This window comes from Salmo trutta, chromosome 28 (assembly GCF_901001165.1).
Source record: "Salmo trutta chromosome 28, fSalTru1.1, whole genome shotgun sequence".
NCBI classification, from domain to species: Eukaryota; Metazoa; Chordata; class Actinopteri; order Salmoniformes; family Salmonidae; genus Salmo; species Salmo trutta.
The window spans coordinates 5,030,431-5,044,250 of record NC_042984.1 but is presented as its reverse complement, the minus strand read 5'-3'; the positions used below and the strand labels follow the sequence as shown (position 1 = coordinate 5,044,250).

Genomic DNA, 13,820 nt, shown 5'->3' with positions numbered 1-13,820 from the left:
GCCAGTGCGTCCATAGCAGCCCGGTTGGCATCAATCTCTGCGGCTCTGACGGCGTCGACGATGTCGGAGTACGCCCGGGACGCGATCACTGCTCGCTGGATGAAACCATCCTTGTTGGTGTTGGAGATCACACTGCAACACAGAGGAGAAAACATGAAGCCAGCGCTACATTTCTAACAGTTCGATCAATCGATCAATCAATCAACCAACATACCAACTGACCAACCAATCAATCAATCAATCAACCAGTCCATCAGTCCACCAGGCCATCAGTCCATCAGTCCATCAGGCCATCAGGCCATCAGTCCATCAGTCCATCAGTCCATCAGTCCATCAGTCCATCAATCCATCAACTCCTCACCTGGAGAGGTTCATGGCCAGCTCATTGAGTAGTTCAGCATGTTTCTCTGCTGCCTCCACCAATGGTATCTTACTGACGGAGGGGGAAAACTTCTGCACCTTCTCTGCCAAGGGCATCCTGGAACCATCCAACTGGGCTGCCAGACGCTCATAGTCCTAGAAGGAGATGTTTTAGGAAAGGGTTAACCTCGTCACCACGCACGGAGGAAGTCTGGTGTGCACAGAACTTCTAAGGGATTGTGAGCAAGGCTCACAAAATAATTTTAGACCCAAGCCACCCCCTGTACCCGGACTTTGAATTACTCCTCTCTGGGCGCAGGTATAGGGCACCCCTCAGCAGGAAAAACACAACTAGACAATCATTCGTGCCAGGTGTGATATCCCTCCTAAATAGCTCGGGCTAATGTTCCTATCCACCCAGTAAGGCCAGCAGGCTAATGCTCCTATCCACTCAGTAAGGCTAACAGGCTAATGTTCCTATCCACCCAGTAAGGCCAGCAGGCTAATGTTCCTATCCACCCAGTAAGGCCAGCAGGCTAATGCTCCTATCCACCCAGTAAGGCCAGCAGGCTAATGTTCCTATCCACCCAGTAAGGCCAGCAGGCTAATGTTCCTATCCACCCAGTAAGGCCAGCAGGCTAATGTTCCTATCCACCCAGTAAGGCCAGCAGGCTAATGTTCCTATCCACTCAGTAAGGCTAACAGGCTAATGTTCCTATCCACCCAGTAAGGCCAGCAGGCTAATGTTCCTATCCACCCAGTAAGGCCATCAGGCTAATGCTCCTATCCACCCAGTAAGGCCAGCAGGCTAATGTTCCTATCCACCCAGTAAGGCCAGCAGGCTAATGTTCCTATCCACCCAGTAAGGCTAACAGGCTAATGTTCCTATCCACCCAGTAAGGCCAGCAGGCTAATGTTCCTATCCACCCAGTAAGGCCAGCAGGCTAATGTTCCTATCCACCCAGTAAGGCCAGCAGGCTAATGTTCCTATCCACCCAGTAAGGCCAGCAGGCTAATGTTCCTATCCACTCAGTAAGGCCAGCAGGCTAGTGTTCCTATAGACTCAGTAAGGCCAGCAGGCTAGTGTTCCTATAGACTCAGTAAGGCCAGCAGGCTAATGTTCCTATAGACCCAGTAAGGCCAGCAGGCTAATGTTCCTATCCACTCAGTAAGGCCAGCAGGCTAGTGTTCCTATAGACTCAGTAAGGCCAGCAGGCTAATGTTCCTATAGACCCAGTAAGGCCAGCAGGCTAATGTTCCTATCCACCCAGTAAGGCCAGCAGGCTAATGTTCCTATAGACCCAGTAAGGCCAGCAGGCTAATGTTCCTATCCACCCAGTAAGGCCAGCAGGCTAATGTTCCTATCCACCCAGTAAGGCCAGCAGGCTAATGTTCCTATCCACCCAGTAAGGCCAGCAGGCTAATGTTCCTATCCACCCAGTAAGGCCAGCAGGCTAATGTTCCTATCCACCCAGTAAGGCCAGCAGGCTAATGTTCCTATCCACCCAGTAAGGCCAGCAGGCTAATGTTCCTATCCACCCAGTAAGGCCAGCAGGCTGGTCTATTTTTTATTTATTTTTTATTTTTTATTGGTATGTAACTGTTAATGAAAGTTGTTTTGTCAATTTTGTTTTGTATTTAAACGCCACTTTAAATGTGTACATGACACTGCAACAAAATCTCCCCACGGGGACAATGAAGTCAGGAAGTAAGTTTCAACTAAGAACCTGAAATATATATATTTTTTTTAAATATTTGAACTGTGTCCCTTATAAACCCTCAGTGGTTTAGACCCTAGAAAAGCCTTGGTGACGTTTGACATGTGGAGGGCCCTCACCTCCTTGGAGTCGTGCAGCATAGACAGCATGTCATTGACAGTGGTCACGTCGTCCTCTGTCACCTGCAGGAGATCCTCCACCTCCTTGTTCTTCACATTCAGCTCATCCACTTGTTGCTGCAGACAGAAACAACATGAAGAGAGAACGCTGTGAATGTTCAGATTGTGATGAACTCTCTTTCTGCTTTCCTGTGTCAGTGTGTGTGTGTGTGTGTGTGTGTGTGTGTGTGTGTGTGTCTTTCAGTGTGTGTGTGTCTTTCAGTGTGTGTCTTTCAGTGTGTGTGTGTGTGTGTGTGTGTGTGTGTGGGTGTGTCTTTCTGTGTGTGTGTCTTTCAGTGTGTGTGTGTGTGTGTGTGTGTGTGTGTGGTGTGTCTTTCTGTGTGTGTGTCTTTCAGTGTGTGTGTGTGTGTGTGTGTGTGTGTGTGTGTGTGTGTGTGTGTGTGTGTTCACTGCATGCAGTGTATGTGTGTGTCTGTTTGTGTGTCTTTCTGTGTGTGTGTGTGTGTGTGTGTGTGTGTGTGTGTGTGTGTGTCTTTCAGTGTGTGTGTGTGTGTCCATCTCTGCATGTCTGTGTTACCTGGCAGTCCTCCAGCTTCTTCTCATTAACAGCGTTAGAATCGGAGGCGAGGGCCGTGTTGTTAACGGCCCGGTTCAGAACGTCCCTCAGATCCATCAGTTGGTCATGGATCTTCCCCAGACGCTCCCTGATGTTCTGCTCCACACCCTCCTTCTCCACCACACGACTCACCAGCTGGTCTTTCACCTTCTCCAGCACTAGAGAGAGAGAGAGAGAGAGAGAAGAAACACACATTTAGTTTTACAATCAGGTGGTCTCCTCCTAAGGTCCTGAATACAAAGCACTACAGCAATATGTCTCGTATGTGACAGATGTGTGACTAAAAGGCTTTGTGTGGTCAACCCGACGATCGGAAGTGGTCGTACGGCCTCCGCAGACGTCAGGACTTTCATACTTCTTGAGCTTAGCGGAGCAGAGCTATTGTGAAGGAAGTTGTCAAGGAAGTGAGTTTGAGTTTATACAGGACGTTTGGATCCACCCACCCACTGTCAACCAATCATGTCAATGCGGAGCCCTCCGTATAGCTGAAATGTGAGATGGGCGATGCGGTAAGGAGCTTGATTTTTGCCTCTGCGTGCCTCTGGAGGTTCCACAATTGCGTCACACCCTCCATACGAAGCCTCCAACCACATTTGAGAATCAAGCATAAGGCTTTTAGAAACCTAGCACTGCCTGGTTATGGATAGGTACACTCAAAATGGCCACCTGTCCAACCACCAGAGATCATTGACTTGAATAGAGATTACACTTCCTGGTTATGGATAAGTACACTCAAAATGGCCACCTGCCCACCCATCAGCGATCATTGACTTGAATAGAGATTACACTTCCTGGTTATGGATAAGTACACTCAAAATGGCCACCTGCCCAACCACCAGAGATCATTGACTTGAATAGAGATTACACTTCCTGGTTATGGATAAGTACACTCAAAATGGCCACCTGCCCACCCATCAGAGATCATTGACTTGAATAGAGATTCCCGCTTTAGTAATTCTATTTCTAAGAGTATGACTGACGTTTCTCAGCCTCGGACAGCTCTCTGTCGGCTATCTTCTTCTGGCCGACACAGCTCTTGAATCTCATCTCTCTCAGCATGGCCTCCACCTGTTGTATCTTCTCAGAGAAGTCTTCCTCCTCCTGCTCCACTTCTGTCTCACTCAGACCCGTACGTTTTGCCTGCAGCGTGAGGTCTGGATAGGCAGAGAGAGAGAGAGAGAGAGAGAGAAAGACAACATCTATATTATATACACTGAGTGGACAAAACATTAGGAACACCTTCCTAATACTGAGTTGCACCCCCTTATGCCATCAGAAAAGCATCAATTTGTTGGGGCATGGACTACAAGGTGTCAAAAGCGTTCCGCAGGGATGCTGGCCCATGTTGACCCCAATCCAATGCTTCCCACAGTTGTGCCAAGTTGGCTGGATGTTCTCTGGGTGGTGGACCATTATTGATACACACGGGAAACAGTTGAGTGTGAAAAACTCAGCAGCGTTGCAGTTCTTCACACAAACCAGTGCACCTGGCACCTACTACCATACCCCCGTTCAAAGGAACTTAAATATTTAGTCTTGCCCGTTCACCCTCTGAATGACACACATACACAATCCAATTGTCTCAAGGCTTAAAAATCCTTCTTTAACCCGTCTCCTCCCCTTCATCTACACTGACTGAAGAGGATTTAACAAGAAAGGACAACAAAAAGGGATCATAGCTTTCACCTGGAGTCACCTGGTCAGTCTATGTCACTCAGTTTTTGTTGTATGGTCTATACTGTATATATTTAGTCTGATACAGGCCTGCATGGTTCTCCTGCAGCATTAAGTCTGTATATTCTATGTGTAAGAGTCACAGGGCTTCATAATAACATGTTATATTCTATGTGTAAGAGTCACAGGGCTTCATAATAACAGGTTATATTCTATGTGTAAGAGTCTAGTCACAGGGCTCCATAATAACATGTTATATTCTATGTGTAAGAGTCACAGGGCTTCATAATAACATGTTATATTCTATGTGTAAGAGTCACAGGGCTCCATAATAACAGGTTATATTCTATGTGTAAGAGTCTAGTCACAGGGCTCCATAATAACAGGTTATATTCTATGTGGAAGAGTCACAGGGCTTCATAATAACAGGTTATATTCTATGTGTAAGAGTCTAGTCACAGGGCTCCATAATAACATGTTATATTCTATATGTAAGAGTCACAGGGCTTCATAATAACAGGTTATATTCTATGTGTAAGAGTCTAGTCACAGGGCTCCATAATAACAGGTTATATTCTATATGTAAGAGTCACAGGGCTTCATAATAACAGTTTATATTCTATGTGTAAGAGTCACAGGGCTTCATAATAACAGGTTATATTCTATGTGTAAGAGTCACAGGGCTCCATAATAACATGTTATATTCTATGTGTAAGAGTCACAGGGCTTCATAATAACAGGTTATATTCTATGTGTAAGAGTCACAGGGATCCATAATAACAGGTTATATTCTATGTGTAAGAGTCTATTCACAGGGCTTCATAATAACAGGTTATATTCTATGTGTAAGAGTCACAGGGATCCATAATAACAGGTTATATTCTATGTGTAAGAGTCACAGGGCTCCATAATAACAGGTTATATTCTATGTGTAAGAGTCTAGTCACAGGGCTCCATAATAACAGGTTATATTCTATGTGTAAGAGTCAAGTCACAGGGCTTCATAATAACAGGTTATATTCTATGTGTAAGAGTCTAGTCACAGGGCTTCATAATAACATGTTATATTCTATGTGTAAGAGTCACAGGGCTCCATAATAACAGGTTATATTCTATGTGTAAGAGTCTAGTCACAGGGCTCCATAATAACAGGTTATATTCTATGTGGAAGAGTCACAGGGCTTCATAATAACAGGTTATATTCTATGTGTAAGAGTCTAGTCACAGGGCTCCATAATAACAGGTTATATTCTATGTGTAAGAGTCACAGGGCTCCATAATAACATGTTATATTCTATATGTAAGAGTCACAGGGCTTCATAATAACAGGTTATATTCTATGTGTAAGAGTCTAGTCACAGGGCTCCATAATAACAGGTTATATTCTATGTGTAAGAGTCAAGTCACAGGGCTTCATAATAACAGGTTATATTCTATGTGTAAGAGTCTAGTCACAGGGCTTCATAATAACATGTTATATTCTATGTGTAAGAGTCACAGGGCTCCATAATAACAGGTTATATTCTATGTGTAAGAGTCTAGTCACAGGGCTCCATAATAACAGGTTATATTCTATGTGGAAGAGTCACAGGGCTTCATAATAACAGGTTATATTCTATGTGTAAGAGTCTAGTCACAGGGCTCCATAATAACATGTTATATTCTATATGTAAGAGTCACAGGGCTTCATAATAACAGGTTATATTCTATGTGTAAGAGTCTAGTCACAGGGCTCCATAATAACAGGTTATATTCTATATGTAAGAGTCACAGGGCTTCATAATAACAGTTTATATTCTATGTGTAAGAGTCACAGGGCTTCATAATAACAGGTTATATTCTATGTGTAAGAGTCACAGGGCTCCATAATAACATGTTATATTCTATGTGTAAGAGTCACAGGGCTTCATAATAACAGGTTATATTCTATGTGTAAGAGTCACAGGGATCCATAATAACAGGTTATATTCTATGTGTAAGAGTCTATTCACAGGGCTTCATAATAACAGGTTATATTCTATGTGTAAGAGTCACAGGGATCCATAATAACAGGTTATATTCTATGTGTAAGAGTCACAGGGCTCCATAATAACAGGTTATATTCTATGTGTAAGAGTCTAGTCACAGGGCTTCATAATAACAGGTTATATTCTATGTGTAAGAGTCACAGGGCTCCATAATAACAGGTTATATTCTATGTGTAAGAGTCACAGGGCTTCATAATAACAGGTTATATTCTATGTGTAAGAGTCACAGGGCTCCATAATAACAGGTTATATTCTATATGTAAGAGTCACAGGGCTTCATAATAACAGGTTATATTCTATATGTAAGAGTCACAGGGCTTCATAATAACAGGTTATATTCTATGTGTAAGAGTCACAGGGATCCATAATAACAGGTTATATTCTATGTGTAAGAGTCACAGGGCTCCATAATAACAGGTTATATTCTATATGTAAGAGTCACAGGGCTTCATAATAACAGGTTATATTCTATATGTAAGAGTCACAGGGCTTCATAATAACAGGTTATATTCTATATGTAAGAGTCACAGGGCTTCATAATAACAGGTTATATTCTATGTGTAAGAGTCACAGGGCTCCATAATAACATGTTATATTCTATGTGTAAGAGTCACAGGGCTTCATAATAACATGTTATATTCTATGTGTAAGAGTCACAGGGCTCCATAATAACAGGTTATATTCTATGTGTAAGAGTCTATTCACAGGGCTTCATAATAACAGGTTATATTCTATGTGTAAGAGTCTATTCACAGGGCTTCATAATAACATGTTATATTCTATGTGTAAGAGTCACAGGGATCCATAATAACAGGTTATATTCTATATGTAAGAGTCTAGTCACAGGGCTCCATAATAACAGGTTATATTCTATGTGTAAGAGTCACAGGGCTCCATAATAACAGGTTATATTCTATGTGTAAGAGTCACAGGGATCCATAATAACAGGTTATATTCTATGTGTAAGAGTCACAGGGATCCATAATAACAGGTTATATTCTATATGTAAGAGTCACAGGGATCCATAATAACAGGTTATATTCTATGTGTAAGAGTCACAGGGCTCCATAATAACAGGTTATATTCTATGTGTAAGAGTCACAGGGCTTCATAATAACAGGTTCAGTGGTTGGCACCAGCCCATGATTTGGTTGCTCCACAGCGTGGGGTCACGCTATAGAACAAAAATGTACTAGACTACTAAAACGATATGATTCAAGAAATAAACTGTTTATTGTAACATAGTGTTCAAGCAGGAATGCATGATTCCAGAATCTCTGATAATGAGAAGTCTTGATGTCTTCGCTGAATGACAGCGATGACGACAAAGTTTTATCACATTTTCCTCTTGATATTAGATGAAGTAATCCCGAATGTAATCAGCTGTTTTTAAGATTGTTACTGTAATCCACTTACATATTTTTTTCCCCCAAAGTAATCATAGTGGCGCAGCAGCGGTCTTAAGGCGTCACTACAGTCCCTGGTTTGAATCCAGGCTGTATCACATCTGGCCGTGATTGGGAGTCCCATAGGGCGGCGCACAATTGGCCCAGCGTCGTCCGAGTTTGGCCGGGGGGGTAGGCCGTCATTGTAAAATAAGAATTTGTTCTTAACTGACTTACCTAAAGGATAAATCCCCAAAATCTGGGTTGATTTTTGTAAATCGGATTACATAATCCCAGTTACATGTAATCCGTTACTAGCCAACCTAATGAGGGATGGATGAGACAACTCTGATCAACCAAATATATACATCTGTCTAGTAACAATCACTCCTTGTGTTTAATGGGTACACTTCATAACAACCAAATATATACATCTGTCTAGTAACAATCACTCCTTGTGTTTAATGGGTACACTTCATAACAACCAAATATATACATCTGTAAGAGTAACAATCACTCCTTGTGTTTAATGGGTACACTTCATAACAACCAAATAAGACATCCGACGACTCATATGTACAATATGAGCTCAGGCGATGGTTCCAGGGCCATAGATGTTTCACAGGGACGGACAATTCTTAGAGGTCTTAAAGAGAGGTTCTCTATACATTAATGTCTATGGAGAGCAATAGTAAAGGCATGTTTTTGTAGGCCCTAACACTACCATAGTTTGATGCTCAAAGTCCATGGCAAAATTAATGTGGTTTTTGGAGGGATTTTGGATAAACGCCGAAAATAAGGTCTGTGGTGATCTTAGGTGATCTTAGGAGACCTTGGGAGACCTTGGGTGACCTTAGGAGACCTTAAGTGATCTTAGGAGACCTTAGGTGATCTTATATGGTTTGTTCTATGACATCATCTTCATCAGCTAACGTCACTTTTTGGGAATTTGAAAGTTTATGTAATACAAAACAAACACATTTTACATTGACCAGACGCTCTTATCCAGATCAAACGGGGTTAAGTGCCCTTTGCTCAAGGGCACATGGACAGATTTTTCACTTCGGTCAGCTTGGGGATTAGGACGACTAGCTGGTGAGCTCTATACACCTACCTTTCACCTCTCCCATGATGCTCTTGATGTGCGAGAGCAGGTCCTGGGCTCTCTGATGGGTGTTAGTGGCGCTGTCCTCCAGAGTGTTTGCTTTGCCTGCTGTCGCCACCACCTGGCCGGAGGACGACATTACATCAGTTCAACATACTGTTGGATGTTACAGTCAACCTTAGTGCCTAACTTATACTGGTTGGATACACTACTGCGTGAATTACTGAACACTAGTTTTGGAGTAGTTGACTGTAACAAATAATGAATAAATACGTTATAAAAAAGAAAATTAATGCATATGTTTTAAAAGAGAGAGACGGGTAGAGAGAGAGAACGAGAGAGAGAGCGAGAGCGTGCGAGAGAGAGCGAGAACGAGAGAGAGAAAGAACGAGAGAGAACGAGAGAGCGAGAGAGAGAGAGAGAGAGAGAGAGAGAGAGCGAGAGAGAGAGAGCGAGAGAGAGAGAGAGCGAGAGACAGAGAGAGAGAGAGAGAGAGAGAGGGAGAGAGAGAGAGAGAGAGAGAGAGAGAGAGAGAGAGAGAGAGAGAGAGAGAGAGAGGAGAGACAGAGAGAGAGAGAGACAGAGAGAGAGAGAGAGAGAGAGAGAGAGAGAGAGAGAGACAGAGAGAGAGAGAGAGACAGAGACAGAGAGAGAGAGAGAGAGAGAGAGAGAGAGAGAGAGAGAGGATAAAGTTACTTAGAGTAATGGTGATCACCTTCTCCTCCAGGTCATTGATGTCTGAATTGATGTTGATGAACTCTCCCTCCAACATGTCCACTCTATTACTGCTCTCATCCAGAGTATTGCTGTAGTTCTCTACGGCATTCTGGGTAACAGAGGTACTTTCGATGAGTGCACAGCCGAAGAAGGAGTTAGAAGAAATAGTGTGTTGCTTTGTGAAGAGTGTGAGTATTCAGTGTTTATGTACTCACAGCGATATCGTTCATGGATCTGCTGAGGTTGTTTAGCTGAGCCCAGGTTATAGAGGAGGCGTTCAGGCTGATCAGGTGATGAGCCACGGAGGCAAAGTTGTCATTCATACCGTCTAGATCCTTCAACAGGACTACAACACAGCTGTCACATGCTGCAAGGACACAAACAAGACACACATTATCACACACACACACACACACACACACACACACACACACACACACACACACACACACACACACACACACACACACACACACACACACACACACACACACACACACACACACACACACTCTCTCTTAACACGTCCATCACAACACTGTGTTTGCAGGTCGCTGCTGAAACGTTAAAATGTCCTCTAGAAGTTATAAGCTGATATTTTTCAGAGTGTTACATTGATACTAAACAGCTCATTTCAGCCTCTCCTTAGTCCCCCCGTTGTCTAGGTCACTACTCACGTTCACAGGTCATGTCACGTCCGTGCTGTACAGGAACACTGTATCTACGGGAACAGCTGTCACACTGTTTGCCTGTCAAGCCGTCTCCACAGTGACACTCCCCTGTGCGAGGGTCACAGCGGCCGTGCTTACACTGACACTCTGAACACACAGGGAAGAAAGCAGACACCATTATAAATATCTGTTAGAGGACCACGGGGAACAGCAAGAGAAGCAATACTTAAAAAAAAAAAAACGTTAAAAAAAAACCATACATTTTACATTTAAGTCATTTAGCAGACGCTCTTATCCAGAGCGACTTACAAATTGGTGAATTCACCTTATGATATCCAGTGGAACAACCACTTTACAATAGTGCATCTATATCTTTTTTGGGGGGGGAGGGGGGTTAGAAGGATTACTATATCCTATCCTAGGTATTCCTTAAAGAGGTGGGGTTTCAAATTTAGTTAGCCATCAACAATCCATTGAAGGTGAAGAAGAAAACAAACTATTGAAACTAATAATGTCGTCTCTCCCCCTGCTAGTCAGTCAGCATCATCACCATCTTTTCTCTATGGTTTAACTCACTCCTGCATCCCTCAGGGCTGTAGTCCCAGTACCCAGGGGCACAATGGCGACAGTTAGGTCCACTGATCCCTGGTTGGCAGGCACACGACCCGTTCCCGGGGTCACATGGTTGGACCTGGGCCGCCGCCGCGTCACAGTCACAACGACGACATCCGGAGCACGACTCGTAGCCAAACGCACCGTCCTGTGGAAAAACACAAACATACAATTGTTTTTATTTAACTAGGCAAGTCAGTTAAGAACAAATTCTTATTTACAATGGCAGCCTTAACCCAGGCCAAACTCTAACGGCACTGGGACAATTGTGCACCGCCCTATGGGACTACCGATCACAGCCAGTTGTGATAGAACTTGGAATCGAACCAGGGTCTGTAGTGATGCCTCTAGCACTGTGATGCAGTGCCTTAGACCGCTGCGCCACTCGGGAGCCCAATGAGGAGAGGACATAGACAGCAGGCCAAGACCTTGACTGAAAGACAGTCAGTTACTGTGAATGACTTGATTGACTGAACGACAGTCAGCTGAGTGCAATATTGAGAGTATTTGGACAAAGTCAGTAGTGTGAGGTTAGATAGACAGTTCAGTACCTACCTGGCAGGGGTCTCTGATGATAACTGAGTTCAGTATGTACCTGGCAGGGTCTCTGATGATAACTGAGTTCAGTACCTACCTGGCAGGGGTCTCTGATGATAACTGAGTTCAGTACGTACCTGGCAAGGGTCTCTGATGATAACTGAGTTCAGTACCTACCTGGCAGGGGTCTCTGATGATAACTGAGTTCAGTACCTACCTGGCAGGGGTCTCTGATGATAACTGAGTTCAGTACATACCTGGCAGGGGTCTCTGATGATAACTGAGTTCAGTATGTACCTGGCAGGGGTCTCTGATGATAACTGAGTTCAGTACATACCTGGCAGGGGTCTGATGATAACTGAGTTCAGTACCTACCTGGCAGGGGTCTGATGATAACTGAGTTCAGTACATACCTGGCAGGGGTCTCTGATGATAACTGAGTTCAGTACATACCTGGCAGGGGTCTCTGATGATAACTGAGTTCAGTACCTACCTGGCAGGGGTCTCTGATGATAACTGAGTTCAGTACCTACCTGGCAGGGGTCTCTGATGATAATTGAGTTCAGTATGTACCTGGCAGGGGTCTCTGATGATAACTGAGTTCAGTATATACCTGGCAGGGGTCTCTGATGATAACTGAGTTCAGTACCTACCTGGCAGGGGTCTCTGATGATAACTGAGTTCAGTACATACCTGGCAGGGGTCTCTGATGATAACTGAGTTCAGTACCTACCTGCCAGGGGTCTCTGATGATAACTGAGTTCAGTACCTACCTGGCAGCGGTCACAGTGTGGTCCAGTCACACCTTGTTTACATTGACATTGTCCTGTGTGACGGTTACATGAAGCTGTGCCACAGGGAGAGCAGTTGCATCCTGGGTAAATAAGAGAGAGATGGGGAGATAACTGCAGAGACGACTGACCGGAAACCGTCTCACACAGAGGAAGTGATTTGTTAACCCTTCTTATTAACGAGGTTAAGACCTTGTGGTGAAAATAACTCATTTTTGAGACTTCCTGGATTAAAGAGAAATACATTTAGTGGAAGTTAGAGGCTATGTGAACTGGGATTAGGCTAGAGAGGGTATGGATGTGTGTGTGTGTGGATTTGTGTGTATGTGTGTTTGTGTGTGTATCTGTGATGGCACGTGCATTAACACGTACAGACCTGTGTGTGTGTGTGTGTGTGTGTGTGTGTGTGTGTGTGTGTGTGTGTGTGTGTGTGTGTGTGTGTGTGTGTGTGTGTGTGTGTGTGTGCATTTGCATGAGCACATCCGTGTGCTCAAGTGTGTGTCTGTGTTTATTGTCCGACCGGGCCAGGTTGGTCTTACTGGTGCAGTTCCTGGCGGTGACGGCGTCACCGTAGAAACCGGGGGCACAGATCTCGCAGTGCATCCCGGCGGTGTTGTGCATGCAGTTGTGACACTCGCCCGTCAGCCCGTCACAGTCGCTGAACAGCATGTTGGGGTCCGTGTTGTCATGGCAATGGCAGAGCTGGCACTTGCTGCCAATAACCACGGGGTTGCCGTAGAAACCGGGAGCACACCTGAAGGAGGGTAGAGACAGAATGAGGAGGAGGAGGGGTCAGAGCGTGGATTGGACACAGGTGTGTTTGTTCAGGTCATCAAACAAATGAAGTATGAGACTTTTTTTCATAAAAACTGCTCTCTTCACTGTTAGTTCAACTTGTGTACACATGGCAAGATTGTTATATAGTAAAGCTGATTTCATCATTGAGTGGACTGCTGACCTTTGACACTGGGGCCCAGCGTAGCCAGGCATACACAGACACTGCATCCTGCTGAGTTTCTCCACACAGCCCACGGCAAAACTACACAGGAGAGAAGAGGTAGCAGCCAGGAGCTGTAGTCAGAGACACAAACCAATCTACCAATCTACAGTTTCTACAATAAGTAACAGCTGAGCAAAGAGAGGATCTGTGAGAGGAGAGGAAAGGAGAGGTTACTGACTTGTTGGAGGACACCTGCAGAGAACAGGGGTAGAAAAGAGAAGAAGAGAGGAGAGGAAAGGAGAGGTTACTGACTTGTTGGAGGACACCTGCAGAGGACAGGGGCATGTGTCACAGGAGAGGGTTTGTCCATCTAGAGAGTTGTTACCATGGAAACCACCTTGACATTTCTCACAGTGGTCTCCAGCCCTGTTGTGTTGACAGTTCTGAGAGAAACATCAACACATCAACATATACACCTAACAAAACACAGACATTAAAACACAATGATTTTTCTGGTAATAAATCAATGATTATTTGAGTCATAAACT

At 44.2% G+C, this 13,820-nt stretch overlaps 1 protein-coding gene across 1 annotated transcript in view; it reads right to left on the bottom strand.

The window, feature by feature from the left end:
- lama5 (laminin, alpha 5) overlaps nt 1-13,820 on the bottom strand; it is a gene marked incomplete in the record, with an annotated part of 207,409 nt that overhangs the window by 39,974 nt on the left and 153,615 nt on the right. Inside the window, 14 exon segments of the mRNA XM_029720356.1 lie at nt 1-132; nt 362-516; nt 2,198-2,314; nt 2,775-2,971; nt 3,794-3,967; nt 9,014-9,125; nt 9,720-9,830; nt 9,937-10,088; nt 10,399-10,539; nt 10,969-11,152; nt 12,315-12,415; nt 12,872-13,086; nt 13,291-13,371; nt 13,585-13,715. The exon segment at nt 1-132 is cut by the window's left edge and continues 1 nt beyond it. Of these exon segments, the coding sequence (XP_029576216.1) occupies nt 1-132; nt 362-516; nt 2,198-2,314; nt 2,775-2,971; nt 3,794-3,967; nt 9,014-9,125; nt 9,720-9,830; nt 9,937-10,088; nt 10,399-10,539; nt 10,969-11,152; nt 12,315-12,415; nt 12,872-13,086; nt 13,291-13,371; nt 13,585-13,715 (2,003 nt within the window).